Source organism: Megalops cyprinoides, chromosome 2 (assembly GCF_013368585.1).
Source record: "Megalops cyprinoides isolate fMegCyp1 chromosome 2, fMegCyp1.pri, whole genome shotgun sequence".
NCBI classification, from domain to species: Eukaryota; Metazoa; Chordata; class Actinopteri; order Elopiformes; family Megalopidae; genus Megalops; species Megalops cyprinoides.
The window spans coordinates 39,117,792-39,134,528 of NC_050584.1; the positions used below are offsets into that span (position 1 = coordinate 39,117,792).

The window sequence follows — 16,737 nt, forward strand, 5'->3', positions numbered from 1 at the left end:
ACTCCATTTCCGTTCAAAACAACCTAAAAAAAAATCCGTGACCATTTGGAGCTTTACTGGGGCAACACAGGTGAGGACTGCTTAATGCGCAGGAGAAGAATAGATACACTCTCGACTCCAATACACACACGACTGTTAAGAGTTTACACTGGTCCATATAACACACACCCCAACCAACAGCACCAAACAAAGAATTACCCACTGTGCTGGCCAATAAAGACTAGGTTTCTATCCCAGATCTATTGTAAGTGTTTGTTCTAAACAGCGTTTATATTGACTGTTGCTCCTAATCTATATTGTTTATTTTCCTTTCCTTCATACATTTAGATTTCTTCTGTTTTGTCTCATTGGTTTCTTGAAAGTGCTGGCATCACTGCATTCAACTGCAATCTGACAGCACAGTTGAGTAAGCGAGGGAGGAATGGAGAGGGGAGAGAGACAGAGCGAGGTGCAGCAAAAGTGCACTGACTCCACACGCGAGGCGCAAACGCAAAGCCAGCGGTCACCTCCCTCTCTGCCCCACTCTCGTCTCTCCTCTCTTTTTTCCCAGCTACTCAGAGCGGGGCCGATGGCTGGCAGGCGAGGGAGGGAAAGAAAGGGAAGGAGATGGAGGGAGGGTGAAGGGGAAGAAAGGCAGAACGGATGAGATTTACAGTGTCTGGGAGGGAGCGGTCTCTGATCCCTGCTGATCAGAGCGTGAAGCTGCGAGGCGCTAATGTGAAGCAGATCCTGTGGGAGCAGAGAGCAGAAACCTGAGCCCCCCCCCCCCCCCCCAATCTCTGTGCAGTGCAGTCGCTCCCAGACGCTCCCTCCAGGGGGTGGGAGAGCCGGCTGCGATGGGCCAGCTGTGACAGCACTGTCCAGATGTGAGTGGGAGGGCGGAGGAGCATATGCGCTGCGTGTCCGATGAGTGTGTGTGCTGTTTGTGTGTGGGGGTGTGCGTGTGTGTGTGCCAAGTATGATGAACGCAGGAGGGTGTGTCCCATATGTGGTGTGCGCACGCTGGAGTGCGCTGCGTCTGATGTGTGCTCCTTCACAGACAGCGGGTGAGTGAATGAGAGGCATGGAGGGAATGGGTGTGTACTGAGATGGGGAAGTAATTATGAGATGGCTGAACAAAGAGACCAAGTGAGGGGGACTCCCTCCGCACGGGCTTGAGAGCCGTAATGGACAGGGCAGGAAGTTGTTCGCACTCAGTCAGGAAGTGACCCGGTTTCCTGGAATTGCTCTATCCCTGGCTGTTCTCTACTCATTTAACAGTTACTATGGAAACACAGGGCAAAGCTGCCAAATCAGCAATCGGAAACTGGTCCTCTCACAGCGGCCTGCTGCTGTTAGCACCCGTCTTACCCACACACAGAAATCCGAGTCCGTGTGCACACTGACCTCCAGGCCACTCAGGTACTGGCTTCAGCGGAGAGCCAGTTCCCTTTGTGTAGCAGGCCTGCATGAACATGGGAACCCCGACCTCACTCTGCAGGTCCCAGGATTACTGTGCTCTGCTGTGGCAAGAATGCCGAACATCTTAATTCCCTGTTAATGCGTTAAACTGCTCAACAGTGTGGCCCCAGTGCCGAAAATCCTGCCCCGTAACCCCCACTCCACTGTGCTACCCCAGTCTGACTCCACCTCTGACTTCCATTTCACTCTCTTTCCCCTCTCCCTCCATCTCATTCCTTGTTCCTTTCACACTTCCAGTTCATTTAGAGGCCAGCACTGCAGTGGGATGTTTCAAGACTTTTAAACAATTTCCAGCCTCCAAGTCTTACCCACATACTGCAACTGTTGAAGTGCTGATTGTATATTAAAGGACACAGTTTCAGATTCTATCTGCATCCCCAGCCCATTCTCACTATCCTCCCCCCCCCCCCCCCCTTAGTAACTAGCCTCTGTTTCCAACAAACATTTCATCATCGCATCATGATGATGTATTTTTTTCACAAAAGGAATAATATATAGCAAATGTGAAGGCAACAGAATGCGTCTCCTCCATTATAAATGTGTGCACAGAGTGTGCAGACATCATGCTCTTCTGACTCCATGCATGTGTTTCACCACAGTCTACAAAACGCTTTTTTTATTAGGTTTTCACTATCCCTGCAACTGCCCCTTCGAACGCGCTGCGCCCACGAGGGCCAGTGGGAAGAGCCTGCGCTCAGCAATGCGAGGCAGTGGGCAGGCCAATAAACAGGCGCTTGTTTTCTGCGCGGCGGGCGAAGCATGTCGCCAATAAATCACATTTCACACCAAGCCGCAGTAATGGGTCTGGCTGCTAAACAATCGGCCTAATATCTGGGCTTTTCGGTGCACACGCACGCTGTCTGTGCTGGGTAAATACAGGCAGAAGGGTGCCCACGCACACTGAGCCGCACATTGTCCTGTGCAGCGAAACAGACAACCGGCTCACAAGACACTATCCAGTCCACTTCTGAAAAGAATATGTGAAATGTACTTTTATGTGTGCATGTGTGTGTGTATTGTAAAACACCAACAGAAAAAAATCCCTTTATTTCTATTTCTGCCTGCAGTAGTGTCACGTTCTATTGTTTTCTTTGTGTTGCTCGATCCTCTACCTAGACAGTCGCTACATTTTCCTAAAAACGGTTAAACTAAGTCACATGCGCCCATCTTAGACACACAAACATTCACTCACCAGCGTATCATAAAAGTCTGAACAGTGCAGTGGAATTTGCGTTACCGAGTGTCATTTGAGCATTTAGCACCTATTTTGTACATGCTTCACTACAAAAATAACAAATCGATGTGTCAAGTGTTCTCAGTCGCGTGAATCCATTATTTGTGCATTTAGTTCCTGTTTTCCGACCACAGAACGTTGGGTTCTGAACCCATATTCCTGGTACGAAAGCCTATCAGATCGAAGCGCAACTTCACCGTGTCATAATCACACAAACAGATGCACCCGCAGAAAACATTACCAAAGGCCGCTTATTTCAGCAACAGTTAGCTAAATTATCTCTACTTGTGGTTCCCAACCATAGCTCGATATGTAAAGGATGTGAAATGGACTATACTGCTCCTCATTTCAGACAAAAAAAACTTCACTCAACTTTTCAGTATCCATTTTGGATTCCCCTCGCCCGCTAACTCGCTAAAGTGTATCCAGCGCGCCTACCATACACAAGCTAGCCCACATCTGGGCAGCGGTGCGACCCATTTCCATGGACGGATTGTTAGGATTGTGTGAAAAAAAAGCGAAAAATGAATTATGGTAGCTAACTACAAACTCTTCCGCGCATTTTCTGATTATTGTACTAACGCAAAACTGTTTCTCTGCAAGTTCATCTTAGATTTCGATTGCTATGGCCATCCATTCGAACAACTGAGAACATTCCTTCTCGTTCGAACTGGTTACAGCTAACGCAGATAGCGAAGATTAAGGCCAGGCTCCCCGCAGCTTTGACGTTTTCACCGCACGGCATTCCATTTCCAACCAAAATAGTCGCTAATTGTATCTATGTGACTAGCGAGTCGCTAATTAACAGCGAACTAAACAAACAGCTAGCGACAAAGTAGCAATGTCGCAATTATCTTAACTTTGAAAAAAAAAAAACTGAATCAAAATCGAGACGTATCTAAAAAGTTTGAAGTCAATCAACAAAAATCACAACAGCAGCGAGTCTGGCTGTCCAGGAACGTGTGCAGATGCTTCGCCCTGTGCCCAAACACCCAGACAGATGCCATGAGCTGCAGGAAAGGGATGGAAAGGGCAAAACCACAACAAAATACAGATACTATACTTACCCCACGAAAGTCGGATGCATAAGGCGATGAAGAAAACGACTTTGCCCGAGGAGAAACCGGGTAGCTGGCCCATATTTTTTGTAAAATCCACATAGAGTCTCCAGCGCGAGGCTGAGCTCCGTCAGGTTAGGTGATCTTAAACTTCACAACTTCTTACTATACAGTGCTTTTGGTAAAGGACAATAATAAGAAAAACAGGTTGTCTCGGTTTTAAATAAATTGTTGTGGTGTCCTTCCTTTGTGTTTCTTCTTATTTCTCGGCGTATTGAAGAAAAAAGTTAAGCCGAGCTCTAAGTTTCTGAACTCCTCTCCTTTCACTCGGTCACTGTAGCGTAGTGTGGTGTATTCTTCCGCACAAGTTAGGAATGGATCTATCAATACTTAAGTGTTTATTGTGCCTGATAATTTAGCAACTGCGTTTTTTTATATTAACGTAAATCGTTCATTACCAAACATCCTCTCATTAAAAACAAAAGAGACTGTGATATGTTAATCTTAAAGTCTATTCAGTAGCCTACCTATCACCACTCAAAACCTAGCTAGCTAGCTATCTCCCTCTCTTTCTGTTGCCACGGCGGAGGAATTTTTTCTCATTTTCAACTTCTCAAAGTTGGGTATGACTCAAGTTTAACCCATTAGTCGATTCTGTTTTTTCCAGTTGTCCTTTTGTCGCTTCCCTGCAGTATTATGCGTTTGGCTCCCCTCCTTCCCTTGGTAGAACAGCAGCTATTCGGTTTTTATCATTGAAGATTTACGTTACGTTATGATTAACTAAGCTTGGATACTTCTTAATACCTTTAAATTGTAATTGTTTGACGTTAAATATTTCGATGTAAGATGTAATTGTGTAGGAGGTGCGAGTTCGCAGCGAATGTTTTTGTTGGGTTTTTAGGACATGCAAGCCCCTTGTGTCTCTGCCATCCGCCACCCAGGTCAGGAATGGTGATGTAGTCAGAGGGTCTCCCGTCTGATGCCAAGTGAAGTGGAAGATGTGGGTGCATTCAGTAAGACACGTTTGTGAGGGCTGTAGATGTTGCTTGCAGGGTATGGGAAAAAAACAATTTGCGACACGAAGGCACATTGCTGTTTGGCAGGATATTTTAAGGGGAGAGGTAGACAGGGGAAAGGGCAGGGCGAGCATAGATGGCTTTCCCACAGTTTTTACATTACAGCGTAAATATCTGACTTACCGGATCATTACAAGTAGCCTAGTTAAGTCATTTAAAGTTATAGCGGCTGATGCATGAGTGTCTTGATCATTTCCTACTGTGTCATATAGGCCTATAATAAGATATATGTCCACACACGCCATGATCATCAATCATGAATGGCTTTCCTGCGATTAGTAGGCTATTGGATGTTAATATTTCTTACCCCACTTTCTCACCCTTAAACTTATTATTCTTGGCCAGCTGCAAACACGTCAATAACCAAACAAATGTAATTTATCATTTTTGAAAAAAAAAAAAAACGAAACCTTTGGATGCGGAAGTAAGAGTACACTATACGAGGTGAAATTCAAAGAAAAAGACAATCAGACACGTTGTCATCACAACAAAAGACCCTGTTTTATGGAAGATCGTATGGATTTTATGACAATAACATGTTCGGTATTATCCAGTTAACAGCAGTTCCTCTTTTTGTTACCCCTCTGTATGGTGCTCTGAATGTCTTTGATGAAACGGTGATTTGTTTGATTTTACGGGACCTCTTTGTTGGACGAGGAACCATATCGTGGCGAACTATGGGTTTCGCCACAATATGGCCTTTGGTTCATCAATCTAGCTTAACTCTCAAAGACGGCTGTCATTTTTTATACAAGATAAAACTGACTTTTATTGGGATGCCAATAATGCAATGAATTAGAGACCATTTCTTGTTATTTCGAACACATATCTGTGTAGTGTAAAAAAGTAATATGGAGAATATACCTACATGTATATACTTTTACCAGGACAGTTCCACCACGCCCACTATAAAAGGCTTTAATGAAGTTACTGTAATAAAAGCAAAAATTCAGCAAAACAAACCCATTGCATTTTGACATTTTAATTGTTTAGGAGAAAATACCGAACACAACTTAAAACTACGAAATGAGATGTGCAAAGTTCAGTGCGTAGCCTATTTGGATTTGCCCAGATTGAGTGAGTCTTTATCTGAACTCTGATAAGCTTGTTTATAGTTCATTACATTCATATCTTTTATATTGGTGTGGTTTATGAGAGAGTATAGCGATGGTAATTTTTGAATGTTTCGTGTTTGTGTGTCAATGTTGAAGACAGTGAGAGGAATGGGAGAGATAGGGTCAGGTGCATTTAAACATGACGATGGAAAGGGCATGTGTAATCTTACCAGAACACAAATTATAACAAGGCTTGCAAAATTGGACCACGCTATAACACATGCAGAACACTCAGAACAAAAAAGAAGAAAAGATATGTGAAAATATCTGTCATGCTAAACGTGAAGCATTATTTGTGCAATTCGAAATTCCTGTCACAAACTTGAGGCAGGAGACTGCGAGGAAAGAGTCTAGTTCAGCCATTCTGCAACGTTGTGCTTTGTCAACATACTTGCGCACATTGTTCTAAATCCAATCCATACACAAACACACTTGATAGCTTTGGACATGTTCAAATGAATAGTTTGTATGCGTATTTACAATCTTAACAGTCAAGTTCCATTAGTGGCTGTGTTCTGTTTTAATCTACAGTAGCTATGTAGATAAGATACAATATGAATAGGTTTTGCAAAGAGCCTTTCATTCAAGGATACAAAACAATTTACAGGGAAGAGAAAAGTCACCTCAGTCCCCACCCAGTTCTGCCAACTCACCACTCCATCACTTAAAAGGGAGAACGAACCTTCCTACAAGCAGCTAAACTATGAAGATAATTAGGTGTCCAGACTTGAATTTTGGTCCAGACACCAGGATTACACCCCAATTTAGTGCTGAGGTGCCATATCCTTTTTAACAAACAAGGGGGTCATGACCTCAGTATAACCAAAAACAACATGTATCACAGCACTGTGTTTGACACCACAACACAGAATTGTTTTTTTTTTTCTGTGTGTTAGGACCAGAGCAAAGACTGCCCTCTGCTGCCTCAAGAACACTTCCTCCATCAGAAATGTTGCTTGCATTAGCAGTCATCATTATTAATCACATATATCCATTGCTGGATCCTGGAGTTTTGTTATGTGGATGCTAACTGTAAGTGGTTGCACTGAGTACAATGTGTCATTAGTGGTATTTTGTGATTTGCCTTTGATTTTAAATGATATATGTTTTGTGAGCAATCCACATCAATGTAAAAAACACATGTATGTATTTGACAGAGACAGTTGTAGAGCCAGTGCAATATCATAGGACACACACCCATAGCCTTACACAGAAAATACTGGACAGCTAAAGTTGCTCATTTGACCTAATAACTACTACCTCCAAAATAATTGTGGTTCCTCTGTTCCTTCAGTGATGACACAAATGGAGCTTACTGTCTTACCACTAAGAGGCAGAGAGGCAACTAAGAAGTCTACAGGGCTTTTACTGTCGTGCACTTTTTTTCTTCAGTAGAAACACGTAAGTTTTTTCACCCAGCTTCACTGTTTCACTTTCAGCTTGAGCCACACAATCCAAACAGGCTGATACAGTCACACCGATCTTTCTCATAACATACACACGCTCTCTAACCTCCGCATTACCTTCTCTAAATGTGAAGGTCTTCCTTCCTGTAGTTCAACTCTTTTTAATGCTTATCTCTGTTTCGCGTAGTTAATTGCAGATTTAGATCTGGCACAACTTACAAGTACGACATATAAAGTAACATAAAGTAAACTAATTTTTATAAAGTTTATAAAGTACACTAATCGTGTACATGATGTTCACATTTTTTTGTGGATATGTACGTCACGAAATATTAAAAGTAACATCAAGAGAGCAAATAAAACGGCGAAAACAGCGAGTGTGGATGTATGACGTCATTCCAGATGTGAAGCAAGGAAACGTTCAAACTCTATGTCATGTGGTTCCTGCCTGCACTGTCAGCTGACGCTTATAAGTACTTTAGGGGTAGCAAGTGAAATTTTTTATATAAGAATTTTTATATCCAATAACGTCGCGAGTTTAACCGGCATTTTAAAGTGGCTCTATTTAAAGGGTAAATTAGCAATAACCTACAGGAGGCTGAAGCGCTGCGGTGGGATGACATCAAGAATTGAGTGGATTAACTTGGGCTGGGTTTTCACTAGCAGATTCTTAGCTAGTACCGCTGCGGGAATGGAACCTGACAAATCAGCTTTTACAAACGGAGCATATTGTAGATGCCATTGCGAACACGTGTTCCAGTAGGTTGTCCAAAATATCTATGTATCAGGATACATTATTGTATACTATGTATGCGCAACATACGTTTTGTTGGCCATTCTCCTCATACATACACAACCTCTGTGGTGCTTGACGTTGGCTCTTGGGCGCCACCGGGTCTGCAGGAGGTTTTTTTTTACGACGACCGTGTGCATGTACATTCAGGGGTCAGTTGGAACATTATTATTATTTGCAGTATCCGGTACACCAAATTACCGATGGGTTAGTGAAGAAGAAGCGGTTCAGCTGTTTCTTTGACCCGACAAACACATACACCATGCACGGAAGAGGTTTTTAGTAGTACAACATCCCAGTCTCCCCACTCTAGTTTGCATGTATACCTGCATGATTTCTGTTTTGTTTGGGTATCTGTGCATTTGTTTCATGAATGCTTATACATAGGGCACTTTCTCATTCTCCTCTCTCCTTTCATTGTTTCAGTATGAATGTTTATCTGTTTAACCTTCCTGAGGCCACTTTATAACTGATAGCAGAAACAGAAAAAGAAATAGGTGCTGGTAAAAAAAAAAAAAAAAAAAACAATAACAATGGAGGCAACAACTCCAAACTTCAAAAAGAAAAAAAAGAAAAAAAAAGAATGCTAACTGGTATGCTGGTGAGTGTATCTGTCTATGTTGCTGAGCAGAGTGGTATTAGAAATTGGTCAGTGAGTGGAGCTGTGAAGACAATGATGTGTGAAAATGTGGCTGTGACTGCATGGTTTATAGAGTACTGTGGTTCATAGAGTATTGTGACTGCATGGTTCATGGGGTATTATGGCTTTATGGTGAATAGAGTACTTTGACAGCATGGTTCATAGAGTTCCATAGGTCTTAGAGCACTGCGACTGCATAGATCATGGAGCACTATGGTTCACAGAGTACTGTGACTGTTCATGGTTCACGAAGTACTGTGAACGCTGTATGTTTCAGTCCCGCAGCAATCAGGGTAAACACAGCTGTCAAACTGGAGAGAAATTTCAGTGCTGAACTGGGGTGTTGGGGGAGGGGGGGCAGATAAGGGGATGATTTACAGCATGGGAGAAAGGGGAGAGTGATTGCCCCAGCCTTGGTTACCTGCCGCCTACCCCCCTCCCACTGTGTGGCCATGGGAAACTCTGCCACATGAAATCACTGCTGTCACTCTGAAGAGGAAGTAACCAGGACTGAATGAACGAATGAGTGCGTGTGGGTGGTGTCAGAGAATATTTGTGTTACACTGTCCTTTTACATGTGTGATTGTGAAATTGGTGTGTGTGGCAGGACAGGCATGGTAGGCAGGACAGGCAGAGAGACTGGTCTTCAGAGAGGGGCTGTCAGACTGAAGGAGCTGTCTACGTAAGTGTTAGAGGCCCTTCATTTGTGCCCCCAATCCCCCCATTCCACATTTCCGGAAGCATCACCTATCTATTGCCCCATACAGTGAAATGAGAGACGGAGGACAGGAAGCAGGGGGTATATTTAGTGCAGATTATCTCCCTGTCTCTCTGACCTGTTTGCACTTCCGTAGGAAATGCTAACCGCAGCCATTTATATACACCACACAACACGGAGGGAGATGGACTGGGGTGTGGGGAGTATAATGAAAGTGTATATGTAACCACAAATGACCAATCATTAATAAGTATTTCTGTAGAGTGTTATAAAACTAGTTAGTGCGCTACATAATGTAAGTTCTGCAATGAACTTGCCCAAACTAATGTAGTAGGAGATACAGTGATGTATTTTTGTTCTGACCCCTAGTATTGTAACCATGGGAGTGTCTGCCTTTTTACTTGATTTTTAATTTTGTACGATACATTTTGAGACAACTGATCAATGATTAATGCAAAGAAATGCAAAGAAATTTACTTTTCTTATTCACATTGACATCCAAGATTCTGTATTTCCTCCTAAAGTCAATCATTATTATAGAGTAGAGGCAGTGGAGGTCGCGTTGGCGGAGTCTGCCAAACTGTGACATTAAAATGTGTTCTCTCAGGTGTTGTTATGGCAGAGACATCTGAAATATGCAGTGAGCCAGTAGGAAGAAAACATGTCATAAATCACAGTGTGATAAATCAAGCGTGAGCCTCACAAAGTGTGAGGGACTAAGAGAAAAGACAAGTCTGAAGAATGTAAGAATGAGTCAGATATCTCTAAAGTCACTGAAAGTGTATTGATGGGGGAGGCTAAGGACAGAATGTTGTGACTGGGGCATGGTTGTGAAAAACAGGCCATGGTGCACTGTCCCAGGAACTGGCACACCACTCCTTGCTGCTGGCCCAGGCCTTGGCCCTGCTTCCCCACTCACTCCCTGAATGGCAACCTGCACTCTCTCCCAGCACGAGTCAGATAGAGGCCTTGAAGACACTGTAACCAGTCGAAGCGCATCACTGTGTATCCAAAGGCGCCTGGGCACCTCGTAAGAGTAACAGCAGGGCTTGCGTGTGTTTGCGTGTTTGGCTAACAACAGCTGATGTTCGCGTGCATGTTGTCATTGCCACAGCAATGTGCTGTGTCACAGCGTTCCGCAGCGGTCAGGGATGAGGGCAAGTGAGCGTGCCCAGCAAGCATGCCCAGTACTGCCTTGGTGCAGAGGAGCGGGTTGCAGATGGAGGGATGAAGGGAAAAAAAAGGAGAAGTTGGGGGGGGGGGGGGGGTGAAGGTGTGAGGTTTTGGGGGAAGGGAGGTGTATGTCCTGAAAGGTGACCTGGGGGTTGGCAGGGGCAGGTGGGTGGAATGTGCTGTTGTGTGTGGGATTGAGCCCTATCTGCCCCTGTCACACCATGAGGGGCTATTTATACTGCACTGTGGGAAAAGCCATCTCTCCACCAGAATGGATGGGGTTCTGTAGGGTTTATTTCTTTAGTCATGTTTATGATCAGGGGGTTGAATGAATGAAGGGTGGAGCCATCTTGGTTGCTCAATGAGCAAGCAAAGTCAAGACTAACAAGTAGAGGTCTGTGAGCTTGAATTAGAGGAGGCTAAAAACATACCTTTAAACTGCTAAGTGTCTGCGACCTGTTTTTGATGATTTTGCGTGATAAACAGGTGTGCTGGTGAAAATAAGGATTGCTCTCTTTCATCTGCCTCTAATGTGATAATGTTACCTTTGTGTGCTGCAGATTGACCTATTTTTATTATAAAAAGGATGCAGTGTTATATATTAATTTAAACACAAGAAAGAGACTGGAGAATTGTCTTACCACAGATATTTTTGTCATAATTGACGCTTTCACATGAAGTGCCAAAAGTTAGTAAAGCAAAGCCCCCAGATTAGATGCAGTTAATTACAAGGATGGGCTGCAGATGGGTGATCCTTATTTAAACTGTCACACTTGATGATTTTCATCACGCACGAAAATGATCGAAAACAGGCTCAGGACAATCAAAAGTTTAATGGTAAGTGTTCTGTCTCCCCTATTTCAATCTCACAATCCTCTGCTGGGAGCAACTGACGGGTAGAGGCAGAGGTCTGTGTGTGGGAATACAATGAATTTGATTGGATTCCAGTCAGAGGAAGGAACGGCATATGGAGTTCTGGAGTCAGTGGGAGGTCCCAATTTATACAGAAGTACTAATGCATGTTTGTTTTTGACCTTTCGCGGCTGGTAAGTTGCCTTGCAGTTCGGTGAGTTTCCACTCTCTGAGTCATACAGTTAGCCCCATCTCTCTCTGGCACAACAGAGCATCGGGGTGAAACCAATCTGCCCTTTTACCTTCCCTTCATTAAGTGAAGGCGAGAGGGAGGAGGACCAGCGGAATGGTGAAATGGAGGGAAAGAGCACAGACAGAGAGACTGGCGTTTGAACGTGTTAATGTGTGTGTTTATCCAAGTGAAGGTTAATGTATATCAGTGATGAGTGTTTATCAGTGTCTTTGTATATCAGTACGTGTAATGAGTATATCAGTGTGTGTGTGAGGGAGAACGCAAAGTGAGTGTGTCTGGCATGCATCCAGCCAGGGTTAATTGTGTCATAAATTCACGAGCTGTTAGAGGAGAGGCATGACTGGTATTCACACCTCGCTGCTCTGACTCACAGCCAGGGAGGAGCAAGGAATCCAGAGATACTACTATTAATACACCCTGACGGCATCACCATCAGACCCCGTCACCAGCCTGCTCACACACAGGTGTATTTCTGTGTCTGTCTGAGTCAGTCTGCCTCTGAAACATTATTCTTGTCTGATCACTCTCCAATTTAACAGCAATTGAGGCTGCACAGAGCTGTAGCAGCCAGCCAACAGCTACAGAGGCATAAGCTATACTCTGCTCTGCCCTTAAGCTAGTGAGTAAACTGAAATACAGAACTTGTGTGTGAGAAACTATTGAGGAACCTCAGTATGAACAGCTGAAGGAAGCACTGTTCTGAGCTGAGGAATGCTGGTGTGCTCTAGGTGGAGGTCAAAGAGAAGTGTAGAGAAACTAAAAATTTGTCTTTTATGTTAGAGACAGGACACTGCACAGCTGTAATGCAAGCAAATAGATGAAACTATGGTGCTAAGGTGAACACTGAAAGTAGAAATATGTCAGGTGAGACAAGTCAAACCTGTTGTGTAGATTATTACAAATTCAGCATGTTTTGACTTTTTCCTAGGTGTGGCTCAGTAAAACTCAGGTTAAAGGCTCTGGCACTACAGCCGTGTAAAGGCCCTCTCACATGCATTCTGCGACTCAGCGTCTGCAGTCAAAACACAGACGAAAAGAGAAGTACAGGTCATTCTGGGAGGTGTGTATGTGTGGGTGTGATGGAGGGGCTTTTTTCTTTTGTTTAAAAATGATCAGAAAAATGTCTCCCTAAATATTTATGTGAGCATGCTGGTTTGGATATTTGTTGTGTGCCTATGTGTGCGCTTTATCGACAGTATATTATCATTATCATAATACCGTGTCTATGATGGTATGAACGTAAGATGCATACACTGTGTACAAAGAGTGGGAGTGTACACAGTCTGTGATGGAGAAGTCGAGCCCATCCCTGGTCCACACTCTGCTTGGTCGTGTGTGAGAAGAGGACAGTTCCCAGGCCCCTGTGTGTACGTTGGGGGGCAATAACTCACATGGTCCTCTCAACTTCCTCTTTCTGCCCCAGCCTTTATGACCCCAGTGCAGTGCCATACAGCTGCTCCCCCAGTCTGTATGGGAGAGAGGGAGCGTGAGAGAGCAGGAAGGAGGAACAGGAAGAGTGTCAGGGAGACACCAGGAGAGCTGGGCACAGAGGGGGAGAATGTTTTCTTTTAATATTGCCTACTAAGAAAGGCGAAACATACCCCATCCATCTCAAAATGTAAAGCACAATGTGCAAACTGTTCAGAATCATCTATCACAGAATCTAGTTTGTATGTATTAATTCTGAAAATTTGATTTTTGTTAAATTTGTCCAGTTAACAACCAAGCCTGGAACAATGAAACCAGTGAGTATCAGTAATGACCAGCTAAAATGAAGGGAAGGAAACAATGTTCTGACCCCACAGGCCCTGAATAATTATTGGTGGTCCTCCATGGAAATAAGAGAATAAATCCTGTTCCATTCCAGTGTTTTTCATTGACTGTACAAAGCTATGCATGATATTTCATGTTCTCTGGTTTTTGGCTCTCCTTCCCTACATCTATCCACTTATAGCGCTACTGAGGCTTGGCAAGGGCCTGAAGCTGCTCACTTTCTTCACTGCACAGTCTCCCACCTCTCACAGAGTTTACACCAAGTTCAATGTCAACCCCTATTCTTCAAAGAGATGTCTCTTTGGATGAGCTTTATTGTTTCGGGTTGGTGGCATGACCTAACTATTTTGTATAGTGAGTACTGAATAGTATAAATTTGCACAGCATAGCTGGCAGTCTGATGGACGAATCTGGGTTTGGCGGATGCCAGGAGAGCGCTACCTACCAGAATGCACAGTGCCTACTGTAAAGTTTGGCGGAGGAGGGATAATGGTCTGGGGCTGTTTTTCAGGGTTTGGGCGAGGCCCCTTAGTTCCAGTGAAGGGTAACATTAATGCTACAGCATACAAAGACATTTTAGACAATTGTATGCTTCCAATTTTGTGGCAACAGTTTGGGGAAGGCCCTTCCTGTTCCTGCATGACTGTGCCCCTGTGCACAAAGCAATGTCCATAAAGACATGTTTTGATGAGTTTGGTGTGGAGGAACTCCAGTGGCCTGCACAGAGCCCTGACCTCAACCCCATTGAACACCTTTGGGATGAATTAGAACACCAACTGCGAGCCAGGCCTTCTCGTCCAACATCCGTGCCTGACCTAACAAATGCTCTTTTGGCTGAATGGGCACAAATTCCCACAGACACACTCCAAGGTCTTGAGGAAAGCCTTCCCAGAAGAGTGGGGGCCATTATGGCTGCAAAGGGGTGGGGGGGGGGCACTCCATATTAATGTCCATGGTTTTGGAATGCTCATCTAGGTGTGATGGTCAGGTGCCCACATACTTTTTGCCATATAGTGTCTATACCTTGTGTATATCTACACATACATGTATGTGTGTGTGTTTACATACATACTGTATAGTACACAAATGTGTATTATATATTCATATATAAAATATTTAAACACACTCATATATACATAAAGAATGCGTTTATTGCATGTGCAGTATCCTTATCCCTGATCACACAAAGTATTTTAATCCAATCAGCTTCGTTTTCACATGACTGTCATGCACCCCCTGCTGCCATGGTAACATACAGAGGAGGGAAAAAGATGGGAGGGGGAGCAGTACATCTCTATTTTTTGCTCCCTCTTTTTTCCTCTCCAACTTACTGTCAATTCAGGCACTCGCAGGCGTTGATTTGCTTTCTCTCCATCCCTCCTTCAAGGTCTCCCCCTTGAACAGCCAGAGGGCATCAGTGTATAGTCATATCAAGCCTGTGGATTCCTCCTTTCTCTATCCTCTTTCTCTCTCACTCACATACAGTATCTCCAGGGACAAAAACACTATTCACATCAGAAATATATTTGAGCCCTTATGGCGTGCTTGAGCACATGGACACATGCACACATGGTCTGTGTGACACTTGCAGATAGAGGCCTCTGTGTGGGAGGATGAAAAATAGGTGATGGGGGAGGGGGGAAGGCTGGGGTTTAATGGAAGGGGTGGGGGTTGGTAGTCCGTGGTTAAACTGTGAGAACCTGGAGAAATGGTTTAAGGGCCTGGGGTTAGCACTGGGGAGGTCTTGGGAGAGTCTGTAAAGAGAAATGGGAGGCTACTGAAAAAGAGAGGTACTGAAGTAGAGAGACATCAAATGAACCAGCAGGAGAACATGAAGGAGAGATATGGAACAGAAACTTTCATCATCAGTCTCTTGGCTCAGGGTTTCAGTTCAAGTGAAGAAAGAGGTGTGGGCTCTGTTGACATCTCATGTAAGTTATGTATTTTGTTATGCAATGAGTGTTTGTACATTTTACAGCAGCCACATGTGGCCTAAGTGATACTTGTTTAAGGTCTCAGAGAGTTCGCAGAGAGAATACAGAATCAGTACATAGAGGGACCGTGTCGGTACCATGCCTGTAGGTTGAGGAAAAGGCAGCAAAAACCTTGACATATATAGTAGCTGAATCTGGGCTCGTGTAAACACTCTCTAAGTGACTGCCACTCAGTGTGAATGGCACTCAATATCTCTACTTGCAATGTCATTTTCAATTTCAGTTTAAATAAAAACTATTGTTTTGATCAATAGTTATACACAGCAGCATTTCAAAGTAAATGTGCACCACGGTCCTTTTCAGAGATTCATGTGAGGAGAGACATTGGCTAAAAGGGTCAGGGGTCACTCAAATCACATGATATGCCACTCTTGATAGTTCTCGGTGGTATGGTCTGTGTGTAATGTGAGTGATGAGTGTGTTTCAGTTTGTCTCACATCTGCACGTGGGAGCAGAGAGCAGCACAGACACTTTCAGGTCCGAAAGTGCATATGTGCACATGAGACTGAGGTGAGGTGAAAAGGTCAGCTGGTGCCCTGTGGTGAGGTCTATACGCCAAACCCTTTTCACTGCTTCTCGTTTCTTCTTTGCCCACTTCCTGTGCGTGTTTTCACAGCACAAAAGGGCAGGAGTTCCCAATACTTTTACGAAGGCAGACACTTTACAAAAATGATTCATCTCATGATTTCATTCTGGTTTTACCACATTCACTTCGCTTTCAATTTCATCTGAAATACCGAAGAACACATTCAAGTCCTCGAGGGGTGATACAAGGATAAAGCCACCCATCTTCCTATTCTTGGTATGGTTCTCCCTCTGCTGGCCAAGAGCGGTATAGCAACTGATGTGTACACAGTTGGGGTTATAACTACTGTATATGAGGCTGTGGGGGTCTCAGCATGAGTGATGAATGAGTGTGTCCCTTCCAGGAATATGCCGGATTCCATTATTTGTGTGTATTCCATTAAAAAATATCTAGGTAAACTGTGGTACAGGTCACTGACAGACACACCAAAATGTTACACTGACACAGTGGAAGTGAAACACAGTACATACTAAGGTATGGATAATGTTTCATGTTTCAGGAATCCCAAGAAAAGTAACTTAAAATGACTCAGAATGCCACTGCACGGAGTAACGTTCATAAACATCAGACCAAAATTTAATTATGCCCCCAATTTTACAAAGGGC

The 16,737-nt window shown here is 43.9% G+C and overlaps 1 protein-coding gene across 1 annotated transcript in view; it reads right to left on the minus strand.

The window, feature by feature from the left end:
- Nucleotides 1–4,308, minus strand: part of notch2 (notch receptor 2) — a 34,827-nt gene extending 30,519 nt beyond the window's left edge. The window contains exon 1 of the mRNA XM_036553332.1: nt 3,763–4,308. Coding sequence (XP_036409225.1) covers nt 3,763–3,835 — 73 coding nt within the window. The 5' untranslated portion in view covers nt 3,836–4,308. The remainder of the gene's footprint in view (nt 1–3,762) is intronic.
- Nucleotides 4,309–16,737: the final 12,429 nt, after the last annotated feature.